Genomic DNA, 12,339 nt, shown 5'->3' on the forward strand with positions numbered 1-12,339 from the left:
TTGGGTGTTTGACATGCGCAGTACAACCCAGGCAGTAGGACTTTAAAACCTTGGGGATGTATTGCGGTTGCGTACTTCAGAAGGATAATAATGTGGTTGAACGCGTTGTCACACGATTTGAAAGCAAATAGTATGTCAGTTGAAAGGAAGACATTATTGCCAGTAAGGGGCTACGATTAAGCGTGAAGGTGTCATGCGAATGCAAGATTGTTTGTTTCGTCGGAGGAAGATGTCGGCGTGAAATGTTTTGCAGTAGCAGTGTCCCTCTCAACCACCCGCGCCCCCAAGTTTTCTAGAGCTAAAAGTCTTGCTAAAATTAGCTATTCGTTGTGCTTTCAGGCAGAATTGATGAGAAAAGTTAAGCCCTGCAAACTCTTATAGTACACAAAATTGCCGTTTCGTGTTTTTCAGAAGTCACAATGGATGAATGAAATTTCAGTGTTTGGTGACACTGATAGTAATTTATGCGATGGACCGTGTTTACCGCGTTCGTCCTCCTGAACAGTAGGTGGCGACAGTGCACCGCATCTGAAACATTCACTCTATCGGAGAAGAGTGGACAGTGTAGTTTGTCCCTCGTCGCGATTCGTTTAATTCTTTACGTGGCAGTTGTGGCCAAGCTGTATATTCTTACTGCTCGCTTGTAACATATAGAACCATAAACTCCACTTTTGTACAGCGGTGTTGTTTAGGGTTTTGTTTCCCTTACGCTTTCGCCCCATAGCTCCCCTTTTGTGCTCTACGAGCTAACGCGCAGCGGAAATAAGGGTGGTCGAGCCGCCATCCGCTCCAGAGACGACGATGTTCACCCTGGCGGAGTCCCTCGTCCTTGTGGGCTTTCTGTCCGCCACGGCCTCCGGCTACTTCGTCAGTATAGACGCTCATGCGGAGGAGTGCTTCTTCGAACGGGTCAATTCGGGAACCAAAATGGGCTTGATGTTTGAAGTTGCGGAGGGGGGCTTCCTGGACATCGATGTAGAGGTGAGGCCCGAAAGACTAGATCTAAGGCCTCGCATTGGCGTTAAAGATTTCAGAAATTATTTCTCTAAAACCTAGTGGACATGTAATAGGATACACTGATTATGAAGGGTCATTAAGTATTCTATACGTTAAAATTAACTGAGTACTTCTGCCCACCTGTCGCATTATGGTAGACGTACTACCTGCCTGTAGTCCGGGACAGCTGTTCCAAGGCTCTTGCGGTCACTGATTGCTACTCAACATGGAATTTCGTCTCCTTTTTTCGCATCTTAGCAGTAACTTAGCAGTAACCTTAGCAGTATTCTAATTCTATTAACCTGATGCTCGTGTGGTGGTCTGCTGCTGGCTTTAATATATGGAAATAGAGGTGGAGTCTAATTTTGTGAAATAAAGTAGTGCCACATCACCACCATGATTGGCGAACAAGGCAAATACCCGAACGCCGCCCGGTTCCAGGCCTGTAGCTGTAGACCTGTTGAATTTGACATCCGAACGGAATGTGTGCGGCCGGTCTCAGGACTTCTGGATGTATATATCTTAGCACTACCTGACAATAGGAGTTGTCTGGACTCGTTTGTTGTCTGTCTAGCCTTGTTTTGCTCACCTGATCTTGATAGTCCTCCTGTAATCTTGTCATCCTGCCTTCATTGGGCCATGTGCCCGCCTCTGTGGGTACTGGATCCCAAACATTCCCATTTCTAGGTCTACAGTCAACTCTCTCTCAACATGGCCCCATAAATTTCCATCTATGGTTGGGTTTCAACTCATTAAATGAGCAGCAGTTAGTTGAAGTTGTATTAACTGTCATTTCTTGAATGTTATGTATTATAATGAATCATGTTCAATCTTTTGTATGGAGGTGCTCCTCTGTCTGGAGCTGAATGCAGGGGATTTTTTGGGCTAAAATTCCCAGTGCAGGGTTTAAATATAGGTCTTGTGCAGCATGCATCCCTGCAGAAAACTGCCCTAGAATTCAGAAGACAGGCTTCTTACAAGCAAAGGAATTGATGTGAGCTGTTGGCATGAATGTCAATGAGCCATTTATTTATAATGGGTTAATGTTTCCATTGTCTGAAATTGCAGATTACAGGGCCAGATGGCAAACAGATTTATAAAGGAGACCGGGAGTCGAGTGGCAAGTACTCAGTGGCTGCCCACATGGATGGGACATACAAGTTCTGTTTCAGCAATAAGATGTCCACCATGACTCCCAAGATCGTCATGTTCACCATTGATATTGGAGAGGCTCCCAAGGGTCAGGACATGGAGACTGAAGGTCAGTGGGTGGAGTTGGAGTCTTGGGGAGGCGGGTGGTTATAGAGTCACAGGTCAGACCATGTAATTTGCCATTTTAATCTGTCTGTAAGCATCACATCATGTTTGTTTTCAAATGGTGTGCTGGCAAATTGAGATTTTTTTGTATTTCTAGGTGATTTTTGGTCTTTATGCTTGTTGGGTTTATGTGTGCATCCTGTCAAGGAGATTTCTAAACCCGATGCCAGTGTTTTGTCCTTTAATCCCTCCATCCTCTTATTCTGTTCAAATTCACTCCTTTCAGGCAATGGCGAAAGCTGGGATGGTATGTTCTAGACAGCATGAAGCACTGGTTGAGTGTATATATGTGTTCTCGGGCGTGCCCCTGGTCTAATGTGCAGAATGCACTTGCCTCCACTTCGAGTTAAAAAATAAACAACATTTTGCTGTGAATTCAAGAAAACGAGTAACATTTTAAGTCACAGTGCTCAGTTGTGATGCTATACTAATGAGATATGGATGTATGAATCTTGATTGTTTGGGATTTGGTGTGCCCTATTCTGACCGCTTGTTTGCGGGTGTAATGTAAGTAAATGGTGGCGCCTTGCTTTGTTGCAAACTGCTGTTTTGCCCCATTGTCTTTTCTGCTTGACGAGTTTATGGTTAATCCTTCACTGCAGAGCTGTTACCGACACCTGTGAGATTTTTATGCACTTGTATGGATGTGCTTTTTGAAATAATACTAATGCACGTTAAAACTTTGGGTCTTATCTAGAATTTTGCCATGAGCATAAACATTGTTGCTCTCATCTTTGCTTCAAGTCATTTTGTGTCACTCGTTTAAAACTATTTTGCAGGATTTGTCGTTTATCATAATGCTTTCTGAGATTTTTGCAGTTAAATGGGGAGTTGAGGTTAACGGACTTTGGGACACTACTGCACGCAGCTTGTTTTTTGCTCAGTGCTGGAGGATGCATGGTCTTCAGTCCTCACTGGGATCTCCCTTCCCCTTTGTGTCACCAGCACACCAGAACAAGCTGGAGGAGATGATCAATGAGCTGGCTGTTGCCATGACAGCGGTCAAACACGAACAAGAGTACATGGAGGTCCGGGAGCGAATACACAGAGCAAGTCAGTACTGGGAAGCTTTCCAGTGTAGGATGTGTTTTCCGGATTAAAGGCCTTAACTGTCCTGTGAGGTTGATAATGTCCGTTTTTGTTGTTGATGTTTGACACTCTGCTTCTCCTTCCCTCCAGTCAATGACAACACCAACAGCAGGGTGGTGCTGTGGTCGTTCTTCGAGGCACTCGTCCTTGTTGCCATGACGCTTGGACAGATATACTACCTTAAGCGGTTCTTCGAAGTGCGGAGAGTGGTGTAGGGTAGGCCCTGCGCGGTCCACCATCTGAAGTACCAAACGTCTGCTCACACTGTCGGCTTCAGCGTCGGATTGGGTGTCGGGAGACCAGGTCTACATAAATGTGCCCCCCCACCCCCACGGTTTTCCCCACTATCCTGTCCCAGATACAGGATTGGAAGATGAATGGATTGATTATAGCTTTTTTTTTCCTTTTTCTTTTTCCTTTCCATTGTTGTAATATGGTGTTCTGTTCTGGATTCGAAACGCACACTTCTGGGAGTTGTCAACTCTGAAGTTATCAGAGCTGCGATCTATATAATATAAAGAATGATTGTAATCATTTTTGATTTTATTCTGGGGTTTTATTTTCTGCAGTGACCAGTGTGAAATGGGCAGTTTTGCTTTAGTTCATGTTATTAAACGTCATGTGTAAACTATGTCGCAGTTACACTGGAGCCTCCTGTGGATGACAGTCAGCACACATTCAGCCGGGGTGGGGGGGGGGGGGGCAGATTCAGGCTTGTAAATCTTGGTAAACTCAACGTCCTAACTGTTACAGTCTTAGTTTAAAGCCAGAACTTATCCTAGTGTCATGTTTTCTACCCTCTCCATTTTAACCATTTTAAACACGGGATCCGTACAGCAGCAAAGGTGAAGCAAATGAAGATGTGATGTATTTCTTCCATATGAACTGTTAAAACAGATATTAACTTAATATGGATGTTTCTGGTAGCTGTCTGTCCAGCAAATGGCTTTAGGATTTATCCCTCCCTTAGCATTTCCAAGGCACATACTGCATTGTTCATGTACGTGAATCAGGAGATTTAAATTTGATGAGGTTACAGTAAGTTAATTAAGGGAGCGAATTATGGTAGTGACTGGTGTAAAATACTTTTTTTTTTTTTTTGGATCATTCAACAAATCAGACACAATTTTGTATATTTAATTTCTTGAGTGGAACAGATATTTGGGGTCAATGGCCTTTCTTTGGTTTACAAGTTTCAGTAGGCTGTGGATAGGATTGTGGCTCCTATGAGAATTGCAGTGCAAAACGTCATCATGACTGAACTGTGGCAGAGTTCACATGCTGATGGGTGTTGAATATGATCCAGGTTTAATAAATAAAAACACACCATTCTTAAAGTTTTGTCTTTTTTTATTGTTTGTGTGAAGCATAGTTAAATTATGTGCAGTCTGCATTATAGATTAATGAAAAATTAAAACGTTATCAAACATACATTAGTTGTAATTTGGAAAAAAACAAACGTTGCACAATGGGTAAAATTTTGTTTGTTTTTGAAACAGGATTCAAATGTTAAATTCGCTCATTAAAAGATTTGTTCTGTATCTGGAAAGCGCACGCCTCTCCCTGGTTTCCACTCGGACGACAATTCCGGGTGTACCGGAAGTCTTGAACACGTGTATGCACTTTCAGTGTCGCTCCTGTTTCACGTACGCTCCAGAAAGCAATGGAGACTGTAACGGAGGGAAAATGGGATGGTTTACCGGTGAAACTGAATGACGGCATTTTGCAGACACTGGCGGAGCTGAACTTCACACATATGACCCCTGTTCAGGTATCACTAGGCATCCCGATACGTATTAACCGCTGGTACAACGCATGACGCAGGTTATGCAGCACTGTGTCTGAGTCTTATAAGTTAAAGTACACGTAATGTGTCTTTCAGTCTGCGTGCATCCCCCTGTTCATGAGTAATAAAGATGTGGCGGCCGAAGCGGTAAGTTATATATGATTCTTTCCTGTAGCTTATTCTACGTAAGTAGCTTACATCGGGCGATGATTTATAGTTACACACTTGTATTAATATCGGATACAGGTGACTGGCAGCGGAAAGACGCTGGCTTTCGTTATTCCCGTACTAGAGATCCTTCTGAAGCGCGAACAGAAGCTAAAGAAAATGCAGGTGCGTTACGGGCAATGCAGCGTTTCTTTCTAAGAGAAGCTTGAGTTGGGTTGCATGTGGCTGAGAGCTATCCGAGTGACCAGATGCTGCGATTCCAGGTGGGTGCGTTGATAGTCACTCCCACGCGAGAGCTGGCCACTCAGATCAGCGAGGTGGTGGGCGGGTTCCTCAGGCGCTTCTCTCAGTTCAGGTTGGTTAGCTGTTGGTTGGTTGTTTACTTTTTTTGCTCTCTTTAGTGATTCTCCCATCTTAAACGATCCCTTTTATGACAGTCAAATACTTCTGATTGGAGGGAGCAACCCAGCTGAGGATGTGGAGAAGCTGAAGACCTATGGGTAACTCTTTTGCTGTGCTTTTTCTACTATTACAGGTTTCTTGCAAACTTTCAGCTTGTTTCTTTAGGTGGGGTAATTTTTAAAGGATTTTTTTTTGTTTTACCTGAATTTTGGGTTGCCATACTTATGATACTATACATGACCTGTCCTTGACAACTGGACCTGGTCCTTGACAAGTGGCGCGTTGGTGGTACAATGGTAGAATTCTTGCTTGCCACGTGGGAGGCACTGCTCCAGTTCCCAATGCACATTCTCTTTGGGGTGGTGTCTGGTTCAGCTGGTTAGGACTCAGTATGACGACTTTGTATGTCACTTTGGATTAAAGTGTCTGTTAAATATATAAATGTAAACCACAGGGCCAACATTGTTATCGGGACCCCAGGCCGGATAGAGGACATGTTCCGGAGGAAGGCAGATGGGCTGGATATGGTGAACAGCGTGAAGTCTCTAGAAGTCCTAGTCTTGGATGAAGCCGATCGACTGCTGGACATGGGGTTTGAAGCAAGGTGTCTGAGGCCTATTAGAATCTGACTCTCTTTTTTGCATTATGTAATTTTAGAATCTGCAGATTTTTATCCCCTGTAGCCTTAAATTGCTGTTGGCAAATACATCATTAGTATTATCGTGTATGTTTTAATAATTCTTTTCAGGAACTAAAAAAAGTATGCATGATGTACACCAGGACTTATAAAACATTGCACGCTGATAACAAGGATGGCAGGGGGAGTCAGGTGTAACTGAAATGGCTCTCCGTGTCTCCAGTCTGAACACCATCCTGGGATTCCTACCCAAGCAGCGTCGCACAGGTCTGTTCTCGGCCACACAGACCCAGGAGCTGGAGAAGCTGGTCAGGGCCGGTCTGCGCAACCCAGTGCGAATCACCGTCAAGGAGAAAGGGGTGGCAGCCAGCAGCGTCCAGAAGACTCCAGCCCGGCTCTGCAACTACTACATGGTAAAACGCGATGTCATCTCCTGCCGCTGTTCGGGTGACAACTTTTCTTCTGTCACAGCACATTGACGGAGAATCACCTTCCCCTGTCCTGTTAGGTCAAAGGTCATTCTGTTTACGATGCCATTTGTTTGTGGGTTTCAAGCTGGCTTCTCTGCCGGCGTGTTGTGTCACTGCATCACATTTCCTGCTCTACTGTCCTAGGTGTCCCGGGCAGAGGAGAAGTTCAACACCATGGTGGCCTTCCTCAGGCAGCACAAGCATGAGAAGCAGCTGGTGTTCTTCAGGCAGGTGCCGGCCGGCTCACCGACCCGGTGCTGATCCTGGGATGCTGCCGTTAACCGCGCGCTCCCTGTCTCCACAGCACCTGCGCCTGCGTGGAGTACTTCGGCAGGGCCCTGGAGCTGCTGGTCAAGAATGTTCCAGTGCACTGCATCCACGGCAAGATGAAGCACAAGCGCAACAAGATCTTCTCGGAGTTTCGAAAGTTGAAGAGGTGAGGATGTTCTGTTGGGTGAAAGAGGGAGAAGCTCTGCTCTTTATCCCAAACGGCAAGCAGGGATTTTGCACTTCCGCTCTAGACAGCCATGCATTTTCACAAGATATTTATAGAAATTTGAACTCCCCAATTCTTCTTCTGTTTCTTTCGTTTCAGTCATTGCAGAATGACCTTGATGCCAGTGTCTTCCCTCAGTGCCATTCTAACCTTCCAGTGTATTAATTTGGGAAATGTGTGGATTCTCTGTGCTGTTTTCCAGCGGCATCCTCGTCTGCACGGACGTCATGGCACGTGGCATTGACATCCCAGAGGTCAACTGGGTGCTGCAGTATGACCCGCCCAGCAACGCTAGGTATTGGTCATCACATAACAGGCACCACCCACCAGTGGCAGCAACACCCAATAGAAGCACAGCCTGCTGATGAGGGCCGACCCTGACATGATTCCATTCTTCCTAGTGCCTTCGTTCACCGGTGTGGCCGCACAGCACGCATCGGCCACCAAGGCAGCGCCCTGGTTTTCCTCCTTCCTATGGAAGAATCTTACGTCAACTTTCTATCCATCAACCAGAAGGTGCCTATTTGGTGACGTCACGTTTGCTTAAGTCATGTGCTACTACCCTGTCCATGCAGGGAAATAGTACTGCCTCTGGAACATGCAACCATTTTGGTTTGCAGAGCTGCGTAGCAGCCCTGTGGGATTAATTTTGAACATGAAACTAGGCTAAGTCTAAGATGGCCTACTTTGGCAGTCAACATGACGGCTAGTCATGTTTTAATGAAGGAATGAAACAGCTTGGTAACTGAAAGCTCCTCCCCAGGTCTAAAGGAAGTCTGACAGGCTAACTATGTCCCCCCCCTGCCCTCCAGTGTCCTCTGCAGAAGATGTCTCCTGTGAAGGATGTGGTGGACGTGCTGCCCAAGCTGAAGGCTATGGCCCTTGGCGACCGTGCCGTGTACGAGCGGGGCATGCGTGCCTTCGTCTCTCACGTCCAGGCTTACGCCAAGCACGAGTGCAGCCTCATCTTCCGGGTCAAAGGTCAGCCTATGTCACAATAAGACACTATATGTTGCCATAATTATTCATTGATGATGAAAGGGATTCGCTGTGAAGTTTGTATGAGTGAGATACACATTGAAAGAGGGCAGTGCTCTAACCTGTCATTCCCTGCCCTTTTCCGGGGTAGATCTGGACTTCACTGCTCTTGCTCGGGGCTTTGCACTGCTTCGGATGCCCCGGATGCCCGAGTTGAAAGGGAAGACATTCCCTAACTTCGTGGAGGAGGCGGTGGACACTGACGCCATCCGCTACAAAGACAAGAATCGGGAGAAGCAGAGGCAGAAACAGCTGGCGGAGCAGAGGGACAGGCAGGCGGCGAGACCTGCGCCCCCCAGGAAGGGCTTCGTGAAGAACATGGCCTGGTCGAAGCAGAAGTCCAAGAAAGACAGAAAGAGAAAGATGGCAGCGAAAAGGAAGCAGGATGAGGTGCTCATTTTTTCCATCCTTGCTATCATCATTTCATCCTTGCATCAGCCTTGCTTTCATTCATGGCCAAAGCGATGTTTGTATATAAACACAAGCGGCTGGGCATTCAGGGCACCCTGGCCTGTAATTAAACCTACTCGTTGAACTCGGGTACTGTTACACCTTCATGTAGCTCAGGGGTGGGGAACCCGTTCCATCGAGAGCCGTTGTAGGTGTGTGTTTTTGGGATGGCCTCTCAATCAGCCAATAAGTCCCCAGGATTGGAGTGAAGAACCGCCGGTTTATTATCGGCTGATTGCGAGGTCATCCCAAAAATCCGCACCGGCGCTCCGTGGAACAGGTTCCCCATCCCAATCTAGGGACGTGCCTCGGCGTCACCTGCTGGCCCATGCCTGCTGCCTAGCTAACGCCATTGTTTCGCCGCAGGACTCTGACGTCGATGAGGCGGACATGAACGAGTTGCTGAACGACACGCGGTTACTGAAGCGGCTGAAGAAGGGAAAGATCAGCGAGGAGGACTTCGAGAAGCAGCTGACTGCAGGAGCTGAGGAGGACGTGTGAAAGGGAGGCAGCGGTTAGCGGACACGTGACACGGTGGCTGACGGTCGGCCTCGTCTCTCCAGTCAGGTTCTAAGGGCCATTTGTACCAGACTGGCGGCTTCAGCAAGAGATCTCTGTTGAGCAATGAGACATGCTACAACAACTTGTCACCAGTAGGTGGCAGTATCATATGCATTTGGCTGTTGTGGTCACAGGGTTTTCCTGCCATGTACCGTGGTGCGAGACAGTGGCATGTCAAATGGAGTACTTCCGGGCCTACATGCCATTCATTTTATTGGATCAGTGCGATTCTGTGTACTGAAGAGACTGATGAAATCTATCCTGAATTAAAGTTTTTACTACTTTTGGTTGACCTTGGATCTTAATTTCTACAGTGGTGGTGTCTGTAGTTATTTGTAGCTGTTAGTTAACCATACGCTGGATATCCATAAGCTGGTTACCACGGGAACTCGTTAGTTACAGGAGGGCTGGGACAGCACTGTGGAAGGGCCTCTTTCCCGTGGGGCCATTCTGAAGGGGGGACGATCTCACAAGGTTTGGACGGTCCCCCTTTTTCAGGACGGTCCCCCCTTTTCCCTTACAGTCTCTGTCGATGTGTTTTTTTCCATTTCTCCAAGCAGCAGCTGGTCTGCTTATTGTATATTTAATTATAGAAATGATAGATTCTGTTTGATCTGTTTTATAGGATTAATAAATGGCAAAGCAGCTGTAATAGACTCTCCCATGAGAGCCAACCGAGCATATAAATGTAGTCTATAAAGAAAAATATCCACATTGTAGTGTTTAACGTCTTTGCCCTAAATATTGATATATATATAAAACAAAAAAGGATCTGAAAATGTACCCAAAATAAACTAGGCCTTTGTTATTAGCTAATAGAATCTGTCTTTAGTGGGAAAGGCAAGTCAGTAGTTCATGTTCTGGTTAACAGCTGAGGTATAAATGATGGAATAAGATGCTTTGTGTCTGTGGACAACGAAGTCAGTGCCGGCAGATTACTTGCTTCTGTTCAGTATTGATTCTATGGAATTCAGAGCATTTCTGTACAAGCAGAAGGTTCTTGTCCGCTTTTCTCTTCCTCACTCATTTGTGCCAAATTTCTCAAACGCGCCACACAGTCTATGAGTCAGTCCGACGGCAAGAACGGGAATGACTGTGATCGCCTCGGAGAGCACATGGAGAGCTCATGCAGGGCACATGCAGAACTCATGCAGAATTCATGCAGAGCACATGCAGATCACGTGCAGAACTCATGCAGAGCACATGCAGGGCACATGCAGAACTCATGCAAAAGCAGCAGCATGAACTTTACACGGATTTTTTTACATCTTCTAGATATTTCAGGGGCTGGTGTTCTCACTCTTCCTGTGTACAACCCCAGTTCCAAAAAAGTTGGGACGTTGTGAAAATTGTATGTAATTGTATATAAAACCAGAAATCTCATAAACCCATATTTTATTCATAATAGAACATAGAAAACATATCAAATGTTGAAAGAGTCATTATGCTATTTCATGAAAAATATTGGTTCATATTGAATTTCATGATAGCAACACGTCTCAGATAGAGGGCTGGAAAAGTTAGTGGTACAGAAAAGCTAGAGGAACAATTTGCAACTAATTGGGTCAATTAGCGACAGGTCAGTAACATGACTGGGTTTGAAAAGAGCATCTTAGAGTTTCAGTGTCTCTCAGAAGTAAAGATGGGCAGAGGATCACCAACCCCCCCAATACTGCGTTGACAAACAGTGAAGCAATTTCAGAAAAAATGTTCTTCAGTGTAAAATTGCAAAGAGTTTGAAAATATAATCAAAAGATTCAGAGAATCTGGAGAAATCTCTGAGCGTAAGGGACAAGACCAAAAAACCATACTGGATGCCCGTGATCTTAGACTGCACTGCATCACAAACAGGCATGATTCTCCAATGGAAATCACTAAATGGCCTCAGGAACATTTCCAGAAAACATTGTCAGTGAACACAATTCGCCCTGTTATCCGCTGATGCCAGTTAAAACTATCATTCAAAGAAGAAGCCGTATTTGAACATGATCCAGAATCACCGACGTCTTATTTAAAATGGATTGTGGCGAAGTAGAGAACTGCTCTGCCGTGAGATGAATCTAAATTTGAAATTCTTTTTGGAAGCCAGGGGTGCCGTATCATCCGGACTAAAGAGGAGAAGGACCACCCAGTGTCTTATCTGCACTCAGTTCAAAAGCCAGCATCTCTGATGGTGTGGGGGTGCATTAGTACATATGGCAGGGGCAGCCTGCATATCTGGAAAGGCAACATCAATGCTGAAAGGTATGTCCAGGTTCTAGAGCAACATATGCTCCCATCCAGATGACATGTCTTTCAGGGAAGACCTTGCATTTTCCAACATGACAATGCCAAACAACACACTGCATCAATTACAACATCATGGCTTAGCAGAAGAAAGGTCCGGGTACTGAACTGTCCTGCCAGCGGTCCAGATCTTTCACCCATAGAGAATATTTGGTGCATCATAAAACAAAAATTATGATACAGAAGATCTAGGACAGGGGCGGCATGGTGGTGCAGTGGTTAGCACTGTTGCCTCACACCTATGGGACCCGGGTTCGAGTCTCCGCCTGGGTTACATGTGTGTGGAGTTTGCATGTTCTCCCCATGTCGTCGTGGCATTTCCTCCGGGTACTCCGGGTTTCCCCCCACAGTCCAAAAACATGCTGAGGCTAATTGGAGTTGCTGAATTGCCCGCAGGTGTGCATGTGTGCATGGATGGTGTGTGAGTGTGCCCTGCGATGGGCTGGCCCCCCATCCTGGGTTTTTCCCTGCCTCGTGCCCATTGCTTCCAGGATAGGCTCCGGACCCCCCACGACCCAGTAGGATAAGTGGTTTGGAAAATGGGTGGATGGAAGATCTAGGACAGTTGAGCAACTACAATCCTGTATCAAACAAGAATGGGACAACATTCCTCTCCCATAACTCGAGCAACTGATCTCCTCAG

The 12,339-nt window shown here is 46.0% G+C and overlaps 2 protein-coding genes across 3 annotated transcripts; both read left to right on the forward strand.

Moving 5' to 3' along the window:
• The first annotated feature begins 40 nt into the window (after positions 1-40).
• On the forward strand, positions 41-4,739 carry tmed2 (transmembrane p24 trafficking protein 2). Of its 2 annotated transcripts, XM_049020038.1 has the most exons (5): positions 41-981; positions 2,065-2,257; positions 2,540-2,560; positions 3,259-3,366; positions 3,493-4,739. In XM_049020038.1, exons 1-5 carry the CDS (start codon positions 802-804, stop codon positions 3,615-3,617), a joined length of 627 nt encoding a protein of 208 aa, XP_048875995.1. In that variant the 5' UTR covers positions 41-801; the 3' UTR covers positions 3,618-4,739. The 2 variants fall into 2 exon arrangements, with proteins under 2 accessions (XP_048875995.1, XP_048875996.1); XM_049020039.1 differs by lacking the exon at positions 2,540-2,560.
• A 146-nt stretch (positions 4,740-4,885) lies between these two features.
• On the forward strand, positions 4,886-9,702 carry ddx55 (DEAD (Asp-Glu-Ala-Asp) box polypeptide 55). Its single transcript, XM_049020037.1, has 14 exons — positions 4,886-5,173; positions 5,285-5,335; positions 5,435-5,521; positions 5,620-5,711; positions 5,794-5,856; positions 6,213-6,362; positions 6,619-6,808; positions 7,010-7,092; positions 7,170-7,301; positions 7,564-7,656; positions 7,763-7,877; positions 8,174-8,342; positions 8,491-8,789; positions 9,216-9,702. Exons 1-14 carry the CDS (start codon positions 5,066-5,068, stop codon positions 9,348-9,350), a joined length of 1,767 nt encoding a protein of 588 aa, XP_048875994.1. The 5' UTR covers positions 4,886-5,065; the 3' UTR covers positions 9,351-9,702.
• The last annotated feature ends 2,637 nt before the right edge of the window (positions 9,703-12,339 follow it).

Source organism: Brienomyrus brachyistius, chromosome 7 (genome assembly GCF_023856365.1).
Source record: "Brienomyrus brachyistius isolate T26 chromosome 7, BBRACH_0.4, whole genome shotgun sequence".
NCBI lineage: Eukaryota > Metazoa > Chordata > Actinopteri > Osteoglossiformes > Mormyridae > Brienomyrus > Brienomyrus brachyistius.

Coding starts and splice junctions, on each gene's coding strand:
- tmed2 (XM_049020038.1), top strand. CDS start 802: ATGTTCACCCTGGCGGAGTCCCTCGTCCTTGTGGGCTTTCTGTCCGCC. Junction 2,258..2,539: donor TCAGGACATGGAGACTGAAG/GTCAGTGGGTGG, acceptor CACTCCTTTCAG/GCAATGGCGAAAGCTGGGAT. Junction 3,367..3,492: donor GGAGCGAATACACAGAGCAA/GTCAGTACTGGG, acceptor CCTTCCCTCCAG/TCAATGACAACACCAACAGC.
- ddx55 (XM_049020037.1), top strand. CDS start 5,066: ATGGAGACTGTAACGGAGGGAAAATGGGATGGTTTACCGGTGAAACTG. Junction 5,336..5,434: donor AAGATGTGGCGGCCGAAGCG/GTAAGTTATATA, acceptor TATCGGATACAG/GTGACTGGCAGCGGAAAGAC. Junction 7,302..7,563: donor GAGTTTCGAAAGTTGAAGAG/GTGAGGATGTTC, acceptor GCTGTTTTCCAG/CGGCATCCTCGTCTGCACGG.